This window comes from Patella vulgata, chromosome 2, assembly GCF_932274485.2.
Source record: "Patella vulgata chromosome 2, xgPatVulg1.2, whole genome shotgun sequence".
Classification (NCBI taxonomy): domain Eukaryota; kingdom Metazoa; phylum Mollusca; class Gastropoda; family Patellidae; genus Patella; species Patella vulgata.
Genome location: NC_065880.2, coordinates 87,876,727 through 87,891,882, shown reverse-complemented (window position 1 = coordinate 87,891,882; position 15,156 = coordinate 87,876,727). Strand labels below are relative to the sequence as shown.

The 15,156-nt window shown below is 38.7% G+C and overlaps 1 protein-coding gene across 1 annotated transcript in view; it reads right to left on the bottom strand.

Moving 5' to 3' along the window:
* LOC126810108 (uncharacterized) overlaps positions 1-15,156 on the bottom strand; it is a 43,114-nt gene that overhangs the window by 23,335 nt on the left and 4,623 nt on the right. The window contains exon 2 of the mRNA XM_050535087.2: positions 5,865-6,140. Within this exon, the coding sequence (XP_050391044.1) occupies positions 5,865-6,069 (205 nt within the window). The 5' untranslated portion in view covers positions 6,070-6,140. The remainder of the gene's footprint in view (positions 1-5,864; positions 6,141-15,156) is intronic.

Sequence of the window (15,156 nt, the reverse complement as noted above, 5' to 3'; positions counted from 1 at the left end):
ACCTACTCTTATATCGAATTATAACTGTCAAGGGATCTTCTATGTGTAATCAGAATGACTAGACAGCTGTCCTTGTCATGAAATGACATGAAATTGGGTTTAACGTCCTACTGTTCTGCTCCGTTCGGGCTAATGATGACACGTAAAGCTTAAGTCCTTTAGCAACGACCGCGAGTTTTACAACATCTAGCCGTTACCAGATTAGTAAGAAATTACCGAACTTATAGGTACGTTGTCTCCCTTTACCACAGACACGTGAACAAGAGCGTTGTCCAATCAGGGGCCGTGAAACAAACACACTCAAATCAAACATGGCGACCTCCACGAAAACCTTGCAACTGAACGAACCTTGAACTTTGCAACTCGATTATCACTGGTATACATTTTAGCTGGATAGCGCGAGACTTGTGATTCGCGATGATATTTTCTATCGATGAATCTGAGAGGTTCCCAGCTTGGTCAGTAGCCTATCGAAATTACTGACTAAATATGCAGGGTATTACGTGAAGGGCTTTATAATTGTACAACTTTCACTTTGAACAGACCAAATTTCCATGTTCCAAATCTGCTATGTCATGAACTCTCACCTAGTCAACACGGATATTTTAGGACTGACGAATGGTGCATGGGGATCTTTCAACTCAGACACGGGGTAGAAACATATTACAAAACAGGGCCCTGTTTCACGAAATTTTAACTAAGATAAAATCCAAATTTTAGGAATTTTATATGATAATATTAGATTGATTTTAGTGCTTAGCCAATCGAAATTGAAGTATCTACTAAAATTTGGATTTTATCTTTAGTTAACATTTCGAGAAACGGGGCCCAGTATATTAAATTTTAGATATGGCGGCCATTTAGGACAAAGATCTATTCTCGCGGAATGAAGTGTGCAGAATGTTCAGAACAGAAACAAAGAGAGAGAGAGAGAGAGAGAGAGAGAGAGAGAGAAGGAGAGAGAGAAATGGGGTTTAACGTCCACTCGACACAAACTAGGTCATTTCGGGAGTTAAAAAATGGTTTAATTTTATTTCAATAATTCGCTTGCGCGTAGGGGTCTTTAGCAGTGGGAGGAAACCGGAGGACCCGGAGAAAACCCACGAGGTTGGACAGGCGACCCTACTCCTTGTCACGTACAACCGGGGATTCGAAACCACACCAATTGACTCAATGACAGGCTTTATGATACAGCGCGCACGTGCTAACCATTCAGCCATCCAACCCCCCCCAAAAACAAAGTGTGTCAACGACATTTTAAGTCGACGATGTTAGTCGAAAGCGCTGTGTATACTTCGAGAATGTTGAGAAGTATTTATTCCGTTTTCATTTTCACATGTAATGAAGGGGATCACGGCGGCTAGAAAACTGTTCGAGACATCTAATGTATTACGTATTGAGAATAATGAAGTTAAATTAATCCCTAAAAATAAAAAGAATCGAATGGTCCATTACAACTTATTTATAAATTTATGTATTGTGTTTTGTATTGTAAAAGGTTATGTAGAGATGTACAGATAAATATGACTTGTTAATAGATTATTCATTTAAAATTATCTATGCAGTTTCCTTCGACGCCCTAACTTGCCTCGAGAATTTTCGTTAAGTTTCGCTCTCCTGAGGCCACGTGGTTCGAAATTATTTACTTATCACACTGGCTCGCTAGCCTGAAGGTCGGGTGTTCGATCCCTGCATTGGCCGAGAAAGAGCTTCCAGATTTTCCGGCGTGGTTCCCCCTTGTGAGTGATGCAGGACGGAGGGCCTGACAAGAACAGCTGTTTAGTCGTTCGAATGGGACGAAAAACCGAGGTCCCGTGTACACATTGGCGTGCACGTAAAAGATCCCTTGATAGATGGAATTCGATATGAGAGTAGGCCGTAGTGCCGCTGTCCGGGCAAAATTTCCCTCATAGCACACTGTATGGCGTATGCCCGTCTTCATTAGCCCAGTTCGGAGCAGAACAGTAGGACGTTAAACCCCATTTCATTTCATTTCATGTAATGCAATAAAAAATGTTTGATTGGTTTTATGTGTTTGAAACGGATTAGTACACTTAATTTTCAATATGGCGGTCAATCCCACTAGGCTATAGAGAGCGACGCATAAAGAAAAAAAGGGTGGTGAATATATAGAGATCAACTTTAGAAAGTATGGAATTTACTAAAGGTTTTGTCAATAAAATATAACATTGGTCCTATTATACGCGACATCTTTTGAGTTGACGACACTCACCGATATTCTCTTGTGTGGTTTTCCCTCGTCAACGGTGCAGATCAGACAGTCTAGCAGGAAACATAGTCTAGTCGTTCGCATAGGACAAAAAACAGAAGTCTCCTCAGGAATTCGACTGAAATCGGATGTCGGGAGACATTACCCCTCATAGCACACTGCATGGCGTATATGTCCGTCTTCATTATCCCGGTCGGAACAGAACAGTAGGACGTTAAACCCCATTTCGTTTCATTTCATTTTATCCATGTTGTCCAGAAATAGGCTCTAGTCATCCGGATGGCATGCAAAACCGAGGTCTCGTGTACACATTGTCATGCACGTAAAAGATCCCTTGGCAGTTGGAGTTCGATATAAGAGTAGGCCATAGTGCCGCTGCCAGGAAACATTTCCCTCATAGCGCACTGTATAGTGTATGCCTGTCTTCATTAGCCCGGTCGGAGCAGACCATTAGGACGTTAAATCATATTTCATGTCAAACAGTGAAATAAAAACTCTTCGTTTCACCTTTGTATTGCTTTAACAACGCCTTAGGTTCTTTTCATACATTTTTTTGTCTGCAATTCATCAAATAAGTTGAATAACATTTCGGTATTTATCTAATACACCACGCCCGCTATTTCAAAACATGCCCTAGTCGTGTTTATCAAGTCATACATCCTAAACCCGCCCGTGTAGTCGTGTTTGTCGGGTTGCCGAAACAGGTAATCGTTTGATACGAAGTAGTACAAAGAAATGAAATGAAATGAAATGGGGTTTAACGTCCTACCAGTACAAAGAAACGTACATGATTAATTGCCTTTTATCAACAGCTCCTGTTATTTTTATACTTTTATGGATTTTTTTTTCACGAACTTAAGAAAAAAACAGTTATACAGTGTTTTACTGACAGTATATGCAAATATGAGTTAGATCTATAAAACAGAAGATTCAAGTTTAAGGTAGGCCTAATAAAAGAGAGAGAGAAATGGGGTTTAACGTCCACTCGACACAAACTAGGTCATTTGGGGACTAACATATGGTTTAATTTTATTTCAATAATTCGCTTGCGCGTAGGGGTCTTTAGCAGTGGGAGGAAACCGGAGGACCCGGAGAAAACCCACGAGGCGTTAACCCTAGCCCTAGACATAGTCCAAAACCGCAATCCTCGGCAATAATCGCGGGCCCTAACCCTGTTTACATCTCGTGACCTTGACATAGTGTGCAGGTGACCTTAATCTTTAGACCTGGCCCCATCACACCCATCTCTCTCTCTCCCTCTCTCTCTCTCTCTCCCTCTCTCTCTTTTCCTCTCTCTCTCTCTCCCTCTCCCTCTCTCTTTCTCTCTCTCCCTCTCTCTCTCTCTCTCTAATTCAATGTACATCCAAAGAGAGTGTCTTTGATTTGTTCAACCTGTTAATTACCCATATTTATTCAGAACACATGCACGCCATTATTTCGTCATCCATTAATCATGTGATATTGTTTCCACATCCGTTATTCACGTGATATTTTTCTTATTCACATAGTAAACAATAAGAATGAAAACATATCCATCAAATGTTTATTACAGTTTAAGGGGCGAGCGCGTGACGGAGTAATGAAGGTATTATGATATTTTATCCATCAGAAATATTTCCCATACTGCCATAGTTCTGTTTTTGTATCATTTATTTGTATGGGAAGTAATACACGACAAAAAGTCACAGTAAAATGAAATGTGGTTTAACGTCCTAGTTTTCTGCTCCGTGAAAACGATAAGAGAGTACTTGTCGAAACGTCGTACTTTATGTGTATAAACCAGTGACAGTTTTTCTAAAAATTGTGTTTTGTTTATTTGTTGTGTTTTTGTTTTTGTTTTTTTGGGTTTTTTTGGCAGCAAATATCTAACACAGTGGTATAATGCTGTTTAAACATACATTATAGTAGTAAGTGCAGGGGGGGGGGGCTGCACCACACAAAATTTACACAAAAACAAATACACGGACAAGACATCATACTCAGAAAAACACAAACAGACAAACAATTCAAAAAAAGTGAATGGATCCGGGGGCTAGCCGGCTAGCTATATCTGCCTATTGCGGGTCTTTCTTTAGGCCTGAAATGTTACCTAAATTATTAATTAGACATTAATTAACTTATCCAGACCATAATCAACTCTCGATGGCATCGCTAGCCTGCGATGTTTATTGGATTAGGTTCCGATTTGCTGTTCGACTTCCATTCATAATTAAATAAAAAAATGTTTAATCCAGACTATGTTTGTTATCCTACCGACTTTAGTAATGATGATCGAGGTTAGCCCCAATATTCAATCGCTAAAATCTCGGTTCAGAGTGCATTAATTTAACTGACATTTTCAGCAAATTCCCTTTACATTATCGCTCTTTATCTAATCTCCCATAATGTATCTTTAAATGGATATTTTGGCAGGTATTGTTTTCCGCCCAACTAATTCTTTAGCGATTCGTTATTTCGCAAAAAAGAAAAGAAAAAAAAAGCCCATTGTATCTGTAAATATGAAAGTTTGATTATATGAAAGGAAGTCGAGGTTAATATCTTGATCAATCAATCAGTTAATTTACAATCAATCAATCGCTTAATCAAAGCATCGATATTGTAAACCAGAATGCTGGATAGACCGTTACAGTGCCGTTAAAGTACACGTATGCCAATATAGGTTTTACGCTTTTGAGAAAATAATGTGTTAAATAAATGCACATTTGTGTTTGTCCTAAAAACATCTAGTATTGATTAAAATACCGATCTATATTTCGTTTGGGTTTTTTTTATACTTTCGATGGCCTGCACTACACGAAGTTCTGATCAGTTTCAGGGTCAGAGGTCATGCGAGCGACTTTTGACCCTATGATATCAGACATTGATTAATCAATCAGCGTTGACGTTTCTAGTGGTGTACCCACAGTTCCGTGCATCGCACGTCAAGAACTCGCCGTAACAGACCGTTTCATTGGCTAATTCCTTACATTATTCAGAACGCCTGTTATATAACAACTCTTCCAGATCCTAGTGATGTGAAGACAAGTAAAACGAAATTTTGAACTATACTCTTCAAAAAAAGTAGGGGATATTCAGAAACAATACAAAACTGCGGAAATGCACTGATGTTTTTATTAGAGGTAACCAGTGTATGTTAATAACAGGCCAATTGCCTACACATGAACATAAACAGTTCATACGGGCGGCTTATCTGACGGCCCCATTTCAACTATTAAAAAACAGAACGAAATATGATCCGTGTTTTAATCAGATTGGTTGAACAGTTAAAGGCTCAATACCACTCTTGTTGTAACTGAATAATATGTCCCAATCTTTATTCTGGTCAATAAATTGTACTATTTCACAATATTTCAATTAACTGATGATACAAATTTCATCTTAACACACCTTATTTAAAAATTTTGAAAAATTCAACATAATGGTTTGAAACGTCTAACGTAGACCTTTTCAAATGAAACTTCGATTTAAAAATATTTTCGAACCCTCTGGACAAGTAAAATAGGATGTAATGGATAATTTACACAACAGGTAGGACACTTAAACATCTTGTGCTTAGATAGAGATATTATTTATTTTCTGGAGCTTTCAAGCCAGCAAGAGTGTTATTGTCCCTTTAAAGAATAAACTGACTTACTTGATTCAACTGAAAATTTTGGAGCACTGGTTGAAGTTATAGAACAGTTAGCCCCACAACCTGCCGTGTACCACAATCCTATACCCATGTAGAAGTTACCTCGCGATATCCATAACCACATGGGGGCTACATACGATGCTATCTGAAGTAACGTCGCGAGGATTGAAAGTATACCACACACGGTTAAACACGTCAGGATATTCATCTTGTTAATCCTTTAATCCGAGTAAGCCTTTAATCCGGAGTCTAATTCTATAGTCTCTATAATTTTATCACCTGTAAAATAAATGATAATACAATTATTAAAATATCGGACCAAACTAAAAACAATTCGTCAAAAAATACCGTGTATTATTATTTCCGACCGCGATGCATTAAGTTAAACATCCATTATATTAGATTTAGATAAAAAGCTAACCATTCTTGCTATAATAGTTCAAAAATAGATAATGTAAAATGAATATATTGAAAATTTCATTCAAATTACTTCATTCTGAGCCAAGTTATCGCTATTTGTAGTTTTGGCATAGTTGTAACCACGGTACTGGTATGTTAAAGACTTAGCCTCGTTTTCTCATTTTTTAATTAAATTTTTAAATGGCGAACCGTTCTAATCTAGTTAAAATCTCGAGTATATGATGCCATCGAGAGTTGATCATGGTCTTATTTTGTTAATACATGTCTAATTAATAATTTAGATAACATCTCAGGCCTAAAGAAAGACCTGCAATAGGAAGATTTAGCTCTTGCATAATGTATGTTTAATGTCGCGATTTTGAATATTTATGACAATATATCTCAATATTCGGGTCCGTTTTAAATCGTGATTGGGAGCCACGGTGGCTAAGTGGGTAAGACGCTGGCTCGCGTGTTCGATCCCTGCATTGGCCGAGAAAGTTCATCCAGATTTTCCGGCGTGGTTTCCCCTTGTCAGTGATGCAGGAGGGAAGGCCTAACAAGGACAGCTGTCTCGTCGTTCCAATGGGACGATAAACCGAGCTCCCATGTACACATTGGCGTGCACGTAAAAGATCCCTTGACAGTTGGAATTCGATTTAAGAGCAGGCCGTAACGTCGCTGTCCGGGCAAAATCTCGCCCATAGCACACGGTATAGCGTATGCCCGTCTTCATTAGCCCAGTCGAAGTAGAATAAAATGAAATGAAATGGGGTTTAATGTACTCCTGTTCTGCTCCGAACTGGGCTAATGTGAACGAATTCGAACTGTGAACGACTAATCAAAATGAATTAACTTAATAAAAAAGTTGGCCATCTTATTTAAGTTTTCGGAAAATCTGTAGGCCATCACCTACCTTTGCATAAAGAACAACCTTAATATCCTGTTTGCGATATCACCCTCGGTAAAAAACAACAAAGGGCCTAGAATTGAACCTTGGGGCACTTTGTTTACTTTCGGGAATGAACTAATACCGTTTATTACTGCTTTTTGTTCTCGTTTTCATAATGTATCCGCTTCGCCGAAGCATTCGCCCGATTGTAGAATTCATTAGCCAATCACCACATATCGAGAAGTCAAATGATTGTTTGACGACATGGTCGCTGCCATGTTTAATCATGTGCTTTGAACGAATCGGAATGTGATGCAGTAAATTAATGTACGTCCGTGTGTATGAAGTTACCAGATTTCAATAACATTTTTAATTTTTTTTCTTTTTAAGAGTTAATTTTAAAACTTTTGTACAAAAAAGATACGCACATTGCTCACTGTCACAGATGACTTGCCTCAAATATCACTTTTTATAGTTTTTTGTTTGACATCATAATAAAATTACACATTTTGTAAAGCAGACTACTCTCCGCCTTTTAAATTGAATTCTTTAAAAACAGACCCTCACATAAACAAACCCAACAATAAAATGAGTACTGGAATGTATAATATATATCCCGTACAATAACACAATTTAAAGTAGCAGCCATTATGTAAGAGTTAAATCCGCCTATTACAAGGGTATTTTTTGGCTTCAAAATTGATATTTATTAAATAAGTAGTTCAAAGTAGTTAATCCAGATTTTCCAGCGTGCCCCCCCCCCCCCCTTGTCAGTGATGCAAGACGGAGGGCCTGACAAGGACAGCTGTCTAGTCGTTCAGATGGGACGAAAAACCGAGGTCCCATGTACACATTGGCGTCACGTAAAAGATCCCTTGACAGTTGGAATTCGATATAAGAGTAGGCCGTAGTGCCGCCGTCCGGGCAAAATTTCCCTCATAGCACACTGTATGGCGTATGCCCGTCTTCATTAGCCCGGGTTAGGAGCAGAACAGTAGGACGTTAAACCCCATTTCATTTCATTTCCAAACTGAATGATTGTCTGCCTGGTTAGTCCAGTCTACAGACATTTCACTTAGACACAGACATTTAGCCTCGTTCACCAAAAATAAATGAAAATCGTTTGCTTCAAAAGGATTTCACACTAAGGATTTTGCACTAACTTTCACTGTGAATTACAAGTTTAAGTACCAAATGTCACTGTGAACTACCAGTAATAAATACCATTAAACTAATTTATTTTCTACAGTTTCGTCGTTTTTCTAAATAATTTGAAAAATTTAAATTGCTGCAATTAGTCAAAATTATCTTGCATTCTAATTTTATATTGCTATGAACGTAATGGTTGAATAATACTGATGATGATCATTTTGTTAAACATGCGTTGTGTAAGATTTAAAGATAAAGAGCCGAGCGTTCTCGCTATAATACATGCCCTGGGCCCCCGAGTTCACAAAGCATTCCCAGACTTAAGTTAAGAATTTACTCAAAATTGTTCGCCTTATTTTAACTAAAATATAGCCCGTTATAAAACTTTTGTTGTTTTAATGTATCAAATACACCAATAAGAAGCTACGTGCAAATTTTCTGTGTTTCTGGATCAAAGATATTTCTGATAAACACTGATTGAAAGTTGAGTAAATTCCTAACTGAAGTCTGAGAATGCTTTGTGAAATCGGGTCCAGGATTGTGCAGCGCATATATCTGATATATGCGTTTGCTGTTTGACATGTCTGTGTATATATTGTGTGTGGTGTCCGTAGGTTTGTCTTGTGTAATTGTTTATGTGTGATGCGGTCCTCATGCACTTACTAGATATTGTATCTCAAAAGCACGATAGCGACCTTTATCACTAGAATGGAAACGATGTTCTGTACAACCTCGTGGGTGGTGGGTGGTGGGTGGTCGAATGGTTAACGCATACGCGTTATATTATAAGGTCTGTCATTGAGTAAAATGGAGTGGTTTCGATTCTCTGTTTGTACGTGACAAGAAGTATGGTCGCCTGTCCAACCTGGTGGGTTGCTCCGAGTCCTGTGCGTTCCTCCAACTGCTTACGCGCAAGAGAATTTTTGGAATAAGATTGAACCATATGTTAGTTCCAAAATGGGCCCCTAGTTTGTGTCGAATGGATAACCTCTCGACCACGACTGATCCGTCAGGCGAGTTTCGTAGAGCACGTTTGTCTACGATATCACCCTATTAGTAAGTACAAGAGGACCGCACTACACGCAAAACAAAAATCTACAAGATAAACCTGCGGACTAGACAGAAAATAGACATTGCACAAAATAAACAAATATCAAATCAAGTGAATGGATCCGGGGGGCCAGCCGTAAGCGTCCACTGCGCTGTACAGTCCCGGGCCTGTTATGGTACAGGCTTTACTAAAAAAGGTTCATGACGTATTAAATCTCCTTTATATAGATTTTCATACAAGGATTTGTGTATGTGGGTGTGTCAAATAACAAGATCAAGTGTACAGATAGAGAGAGAGATGGGGTTTAACGTCCACTCGACACAAACTAGGTCATTTCGGGACTAACATATCGTTGTAATTTTATTTCTGTAATTCGCTTGCGCGTAGGGTTTTTTTAGCAGTGGGAGGAAACCGTAGGACCCGGAGAAAACCCCACGAGATCGGACAGGCGACCCTACTCCTTGTCACGTACAACCGGGGAATCGAAACCACGCCAGTCGCCTCAATGACAGACCGTATGATACAGCGCGCGCACGCTAACCATTCGGCCAGCCACCCCCCCCCCCCCAAAAAAAAAGAACCTGTATATATTATGGCATCGGTGCTCTTTCAAGAACACCGATACTACTTCTCTATTTAGTCCAAATGAAAGAGGCTTAGCCCTTTAAATTAGTCTGTTGCTATGTAACACAAATTTTATAAATGACGAGAGCGGAACAACAAAAAAACCTTTTTAAAATCATCGTGTTAAAACCCACATCCTATTTCTTTTAATAATCGTCCGACTTCTTTTATGACTATCTTAAATGTATATGAAAGGTGACTAAACACAACACAAAAAGTTTCTAAATTGTAAAAGGGTGTTTGATAAAAACGATAATTGCCTAGTCTGACACCACGATATAAGATATGCCCTATATAGCAAGGGAAGCAATGATCTTGCATAACAGAACCAACACACTTTGAAACTCGTATCAAAAATACGCAAAAACTGTTAAACCTTTAGGTATAAAGTTTTTTTTATCACGACAGCGTAACAAAACGATTAAACTAGATGATGATTTACTTAATTCCGACTGCACACATTTGAGTTGGTTAATCAAAATTTAACGTCTCATCTCCATAATGAAATGAAATGTGGTTTAACGTCCTTCTGTTCTGCACCCACTGGGCTAATGAAGATATGCATACGCCAATGGTTCTCGACATTTTTTAGCCAACGGCACACCTTGGAACACGTGAAAAATTAGAGGCAAACCTGGCTAAATATTGCAAAATAAAAACATGGTAAGTCAGGCGGAATACAACCGTAGACAGAGATTAGACATAGACACCTATAATGACTCAAACTAATGAAAAATAAACACAGCTATGAACTTATCAGTTGACACCAGTGAATAATCAATTGGGATCGGGTAGTTTTTTCACATTTTCTTAGTGTGCCGTACAAAATTTCGCGGCACATTTAGGAGGATCTCGCGGCACACCTGTGTGTCACCGCATACTGGTTGAGAATTATTGGTATATGTAATACAGTATGCTATAGGTTGTAAAAAGGGTGCTTGATAAAAGGACAATTGCCTAGTTTGACACATATAAAATATGCACTACATAGTAACGGAGATTTTCCCTGACACGAAATGAAATGAAATGAAATGAAATGGGGTTTAACGTCTTTCTGTTCTGCACGGTCAGTGTGCTATCAGGGAAATTGTGCCCGGACCAGGCGTTCTGTTTACGTTGGCCTGCACGAAGAAAATCCCTTGACACTTGTTATTCGATAGAAGAGTAGGTCGTAGCTCCGCTTTCCGAGCAAAATTTTCCTCATAGCACACTGTATGGCGTATGCCCGTCTTCATTAACCCAGGAGAGAACAGTAGAACGTAAAAACTCATTTCATTTTGTTAATGAAGAAAAACAGGATGTTATTTTCAGGCCTTGGGAAATGAACTAAAATTAACTTAACTTCCTACTAGTTTCTACGCCAACTCGGCTAATAAGGAAGGACATACCTCATGCTATGGCGGCAATGATATACACCAACTCGGCTAATAAGGAGGGGCATACGTCATGCTATGAAGGCAATGATATACACCAACTCGGTTAATAAGGAGGGGCATACCTCATGCTATGAAGGCAATGATATATACCATCCTTTACCCATAAAATGAAATAGGGTTTTAACCTCCTATATTTCTGTCACAACCGGAATTGTGTTTGACAATAAAGTCGAAAATGGATAGATTCCGGCCAGATTCTTTTCTTCAATTTCAAAGCCACACAAATGTTCTGAATATTAAACATTTTCATCTTGTCGTCCATAATATAAATCACCGAGTGAAGAAATTCTTTCACTATTAGATAAAACGATATCTTTCAACAAAGTCTGTTACCGGAAAGTCGGTCATTTGAAACGACTGACTGAACATTCACATCCTAGAGTTTATTTCTTACAATGAGAGAGAGAGAGAGAGAGATGGGTTTAACGTCCACTCGACACAAACTAGGTCAATTCGGGACTAACATATGGTTCAATTTTATTTCAATATTGCGCGTTGGCGTCTTTAGCAGTGGGAGGAAACCGGAGGACCCGGAGAAAACCCATGAGGTTGGACAGGCGACCCTACTCCGTGTCACGTACAACCAGGGAACCGAAACCAGATAATAAAGACAAACATGCAGTGTATTACGAGGGAAATAGTGTAACCGAGTAAACCTCGTTTTATTGGATCTCATTGGAGTACGCTGGTTATCGGGTGGTTATTTCCAATAAAAGTATGGTAATTTTGGCGTAATATATAGGTAATAAAAAAATATATAGGTAAAACAACAGGTAAAACAAGTGTTAAAATTCGCTGTCGTGAGAAGAGAGGGTGGGTCATATTCTCCCTTTGTCATAATAAAATCAAGTTTGAACAGGAGGTCCATTTCATTTAGCTGTGCTATTTACGTAATTGTAACGTTATGTGTTCGCTAAGTTATTCACGTAATTGTAATAAAAAATATATAGGTAAAACAACAGGTAAAACATGCGTTAAAATTCGCTGTCGTGAGAAGAGAGGGCGGGTCATCTTCTCCCTTTGCCATAATAAAATCAAGTTTGAACAGGAGGTCCATTTCAATTAGCTGTGTTATTTACGTAAGTGTAACGTTATGTGTTCGCTAGGTTATTCACGTAATTGTAACGTTATATCGTTTGTTAGGTTATATGATTAATCTGACGGCTGGATCAACATTGTACCATTGTTATTGTTATTATTGTATTATTATTAAATTGTCCTAAGGCCAGGTAGATAATCAACATTCCTATAGTTTATACATATCAATTATATTTATTGTTGTCTGTTCAACTAATCTATATAATCAATTGTGATGAAATAGGGGGGTTGGATGGCGGGAATGCACTGCTGTTTTTATTAGAGGTAACCAGTGTATGTTAATAACAAGCCAATTGCCTACACATGAACATAAACAGTTCATATGGGCGGCTTATCTAACGGCCCAATTTCACTCGCAAAGAGATACTGTCAAAGGTGAAAATGGAAGTTTTGGATTTTTGTCTTTATAATGAGTAATTGCACCACCAATCCTCAGACGTTCAGCAATTCGTCGTGGCATACTCCTAATCAACCGTACAATCACGATTTTGGGGCAATTTGACCCATCCCTCTTGCAGTGCCACGGCCAATTGTTGCAGTGTTGTCGGTTGACGTTCAAGTCGACGAACACGTCTCCCGATCAAATTAAGCGTAACACACAAAAGCAAAGATACACTAAACAGTAAATCTTATGCAAGGACCGATAGGAAAGCAAACATGGATAGGATAAACCAGCACGCAGCAGTTTTCATTAACCCTTCCTTGAAGTGTCAAATTTGACAATGAACCCCTCCCACGTGTATGGCGCTATTGCGTGTCGCATGTGCAGCTCAGTGGTTCTGTTGGGGCGACAAGTTCTTCATCTGTAAACATACTCTCAAAGCGTGTCAAGTGTCCATGACTATTTATCATATCACAACCTGCATAGGTATTTGCATTTCAATATCCCCTACTTTTTTTGAAGAGTATATGTAATCTAACCCACTCCCCTTCGGGAAATTTATACCCTTTAATCAAAGTCACGATCCTTTATCTGTAGAAATTGAATCACGGATGACAGCCTCGTCCATATCTCGGTTTTCTTCTTCTTTTTTTTTGATAATATTGAAAGAAAATAGTGGTAGATAAGTTTGGCAAGATTTGGATCGTTTATGGGGTTTTTTTTACGTTTCAATCATTACTACATTTCTTTATATAGTTAGGGCCATGAATAAACCTTTAAACACCAGTCATAAATAAAGATCATATTATACATTGACGAACGGAGAAAATAACACACCCGCTAGGTTCCCGACAGCGAATTTTAACAAAATGTTTTAAAGTGGCATTTTTTACATGTAGAAACTTTTTCATGTTTTTTACATGTAAAACCTCTATCTTATTCCTATCATGTATTAGACGTCGTTAAAATAGTAATAAACAACACCAAGATGAAATTTATAATCCAAAAATTCAGTTTCAAATTTATAATCCAAACTTCAGTTTCAAATTTATAATCCAAAAATTCGGTTTCAAATTTATAATCCAAACTTCAGTTTCAAATTTACAATTCAAAAATTCAGTTTCAAATTTTTAACCCTGGAATTCAACAAACATTGACGTGTATTGGAATATAAATGGGGTTTAACATCCTACTGTTCTGCTCCGAGTAACGTCCACAACGACACAAAGTATGTCATTTCGGGACTAACATATGCTTCGATTTTATAATTTCAATGTTATTTAATTGTGCATATCCGAGTGTAAAGGGACTATTTTATGTAGACTACGTCATCTGCTCTGATAGTAACTGCAGGCGGGTCGTGGGGTGGATGGCGGAATAGTTAGGACGTGCGCGCTGTATCATAAGATCTGTCATCGAGTCATCTGGCGTGGGTTCGGTTCCCCGGTTGTACGTGACAAGGAGTAGGGTCGCCTGTACAACCTCGTGGGTTTCTCCGGGCCCTCCTGTTTCTACCCACTGCTAAAGACCCCTACGTGCAAGCGAATAGATTTCAATACAGACGTAGGACGACCGGGAGAAAACAGACAACATAAGATAGGTTACCCTACTCCTTGCCACATACACGCTTGGGGTCGAAACCACACCGCTTGACTCAATGACAGACCTTATGGTCTAAAACCGCACACATGACTCAATGAGAGAGAGGGAGAGATGGGACTAATACATGGTTCAATTTTATTTCATTAATTTGCTTGCGCGTAGGGGCCTTTAGCAATGGGAGGAAACCGGATGACCCGGAGAAAACCCATGAGGTTGGGCAAGCGACCCTATACTCCTTATCACGTGCAACCGGGGATCGAAACCACGCCACTTGATTCAATGACAGGCCTTATGATCTAAAGCGCACACGTTAGACCACTCGGCCACCCAACACCCCCGAAGTCGAAGAACAGGTGTGTGGATATACATACAGGTAAATTGTAATTAAAAGACAGATGTTTAAACGATATAACCAATAAATGGATTACCACATCAGTTTCGATTATATTTTACCCTATAGATTAATAATGACCACGCCCCTTCTATATTAGTCACCAGCTGTCATACAACATAGATCTAATAATAGATATGTTCATTGTTTTCTTTGATTTGTTCAGTGGTCACAATAACTTAATGAAAAGGGTATTTTATAGTCTTATATAGAGTTAAAACACCCCACCCCATTTCTATATAAGTCGCCATCCTTACTCAGGATGATAAAA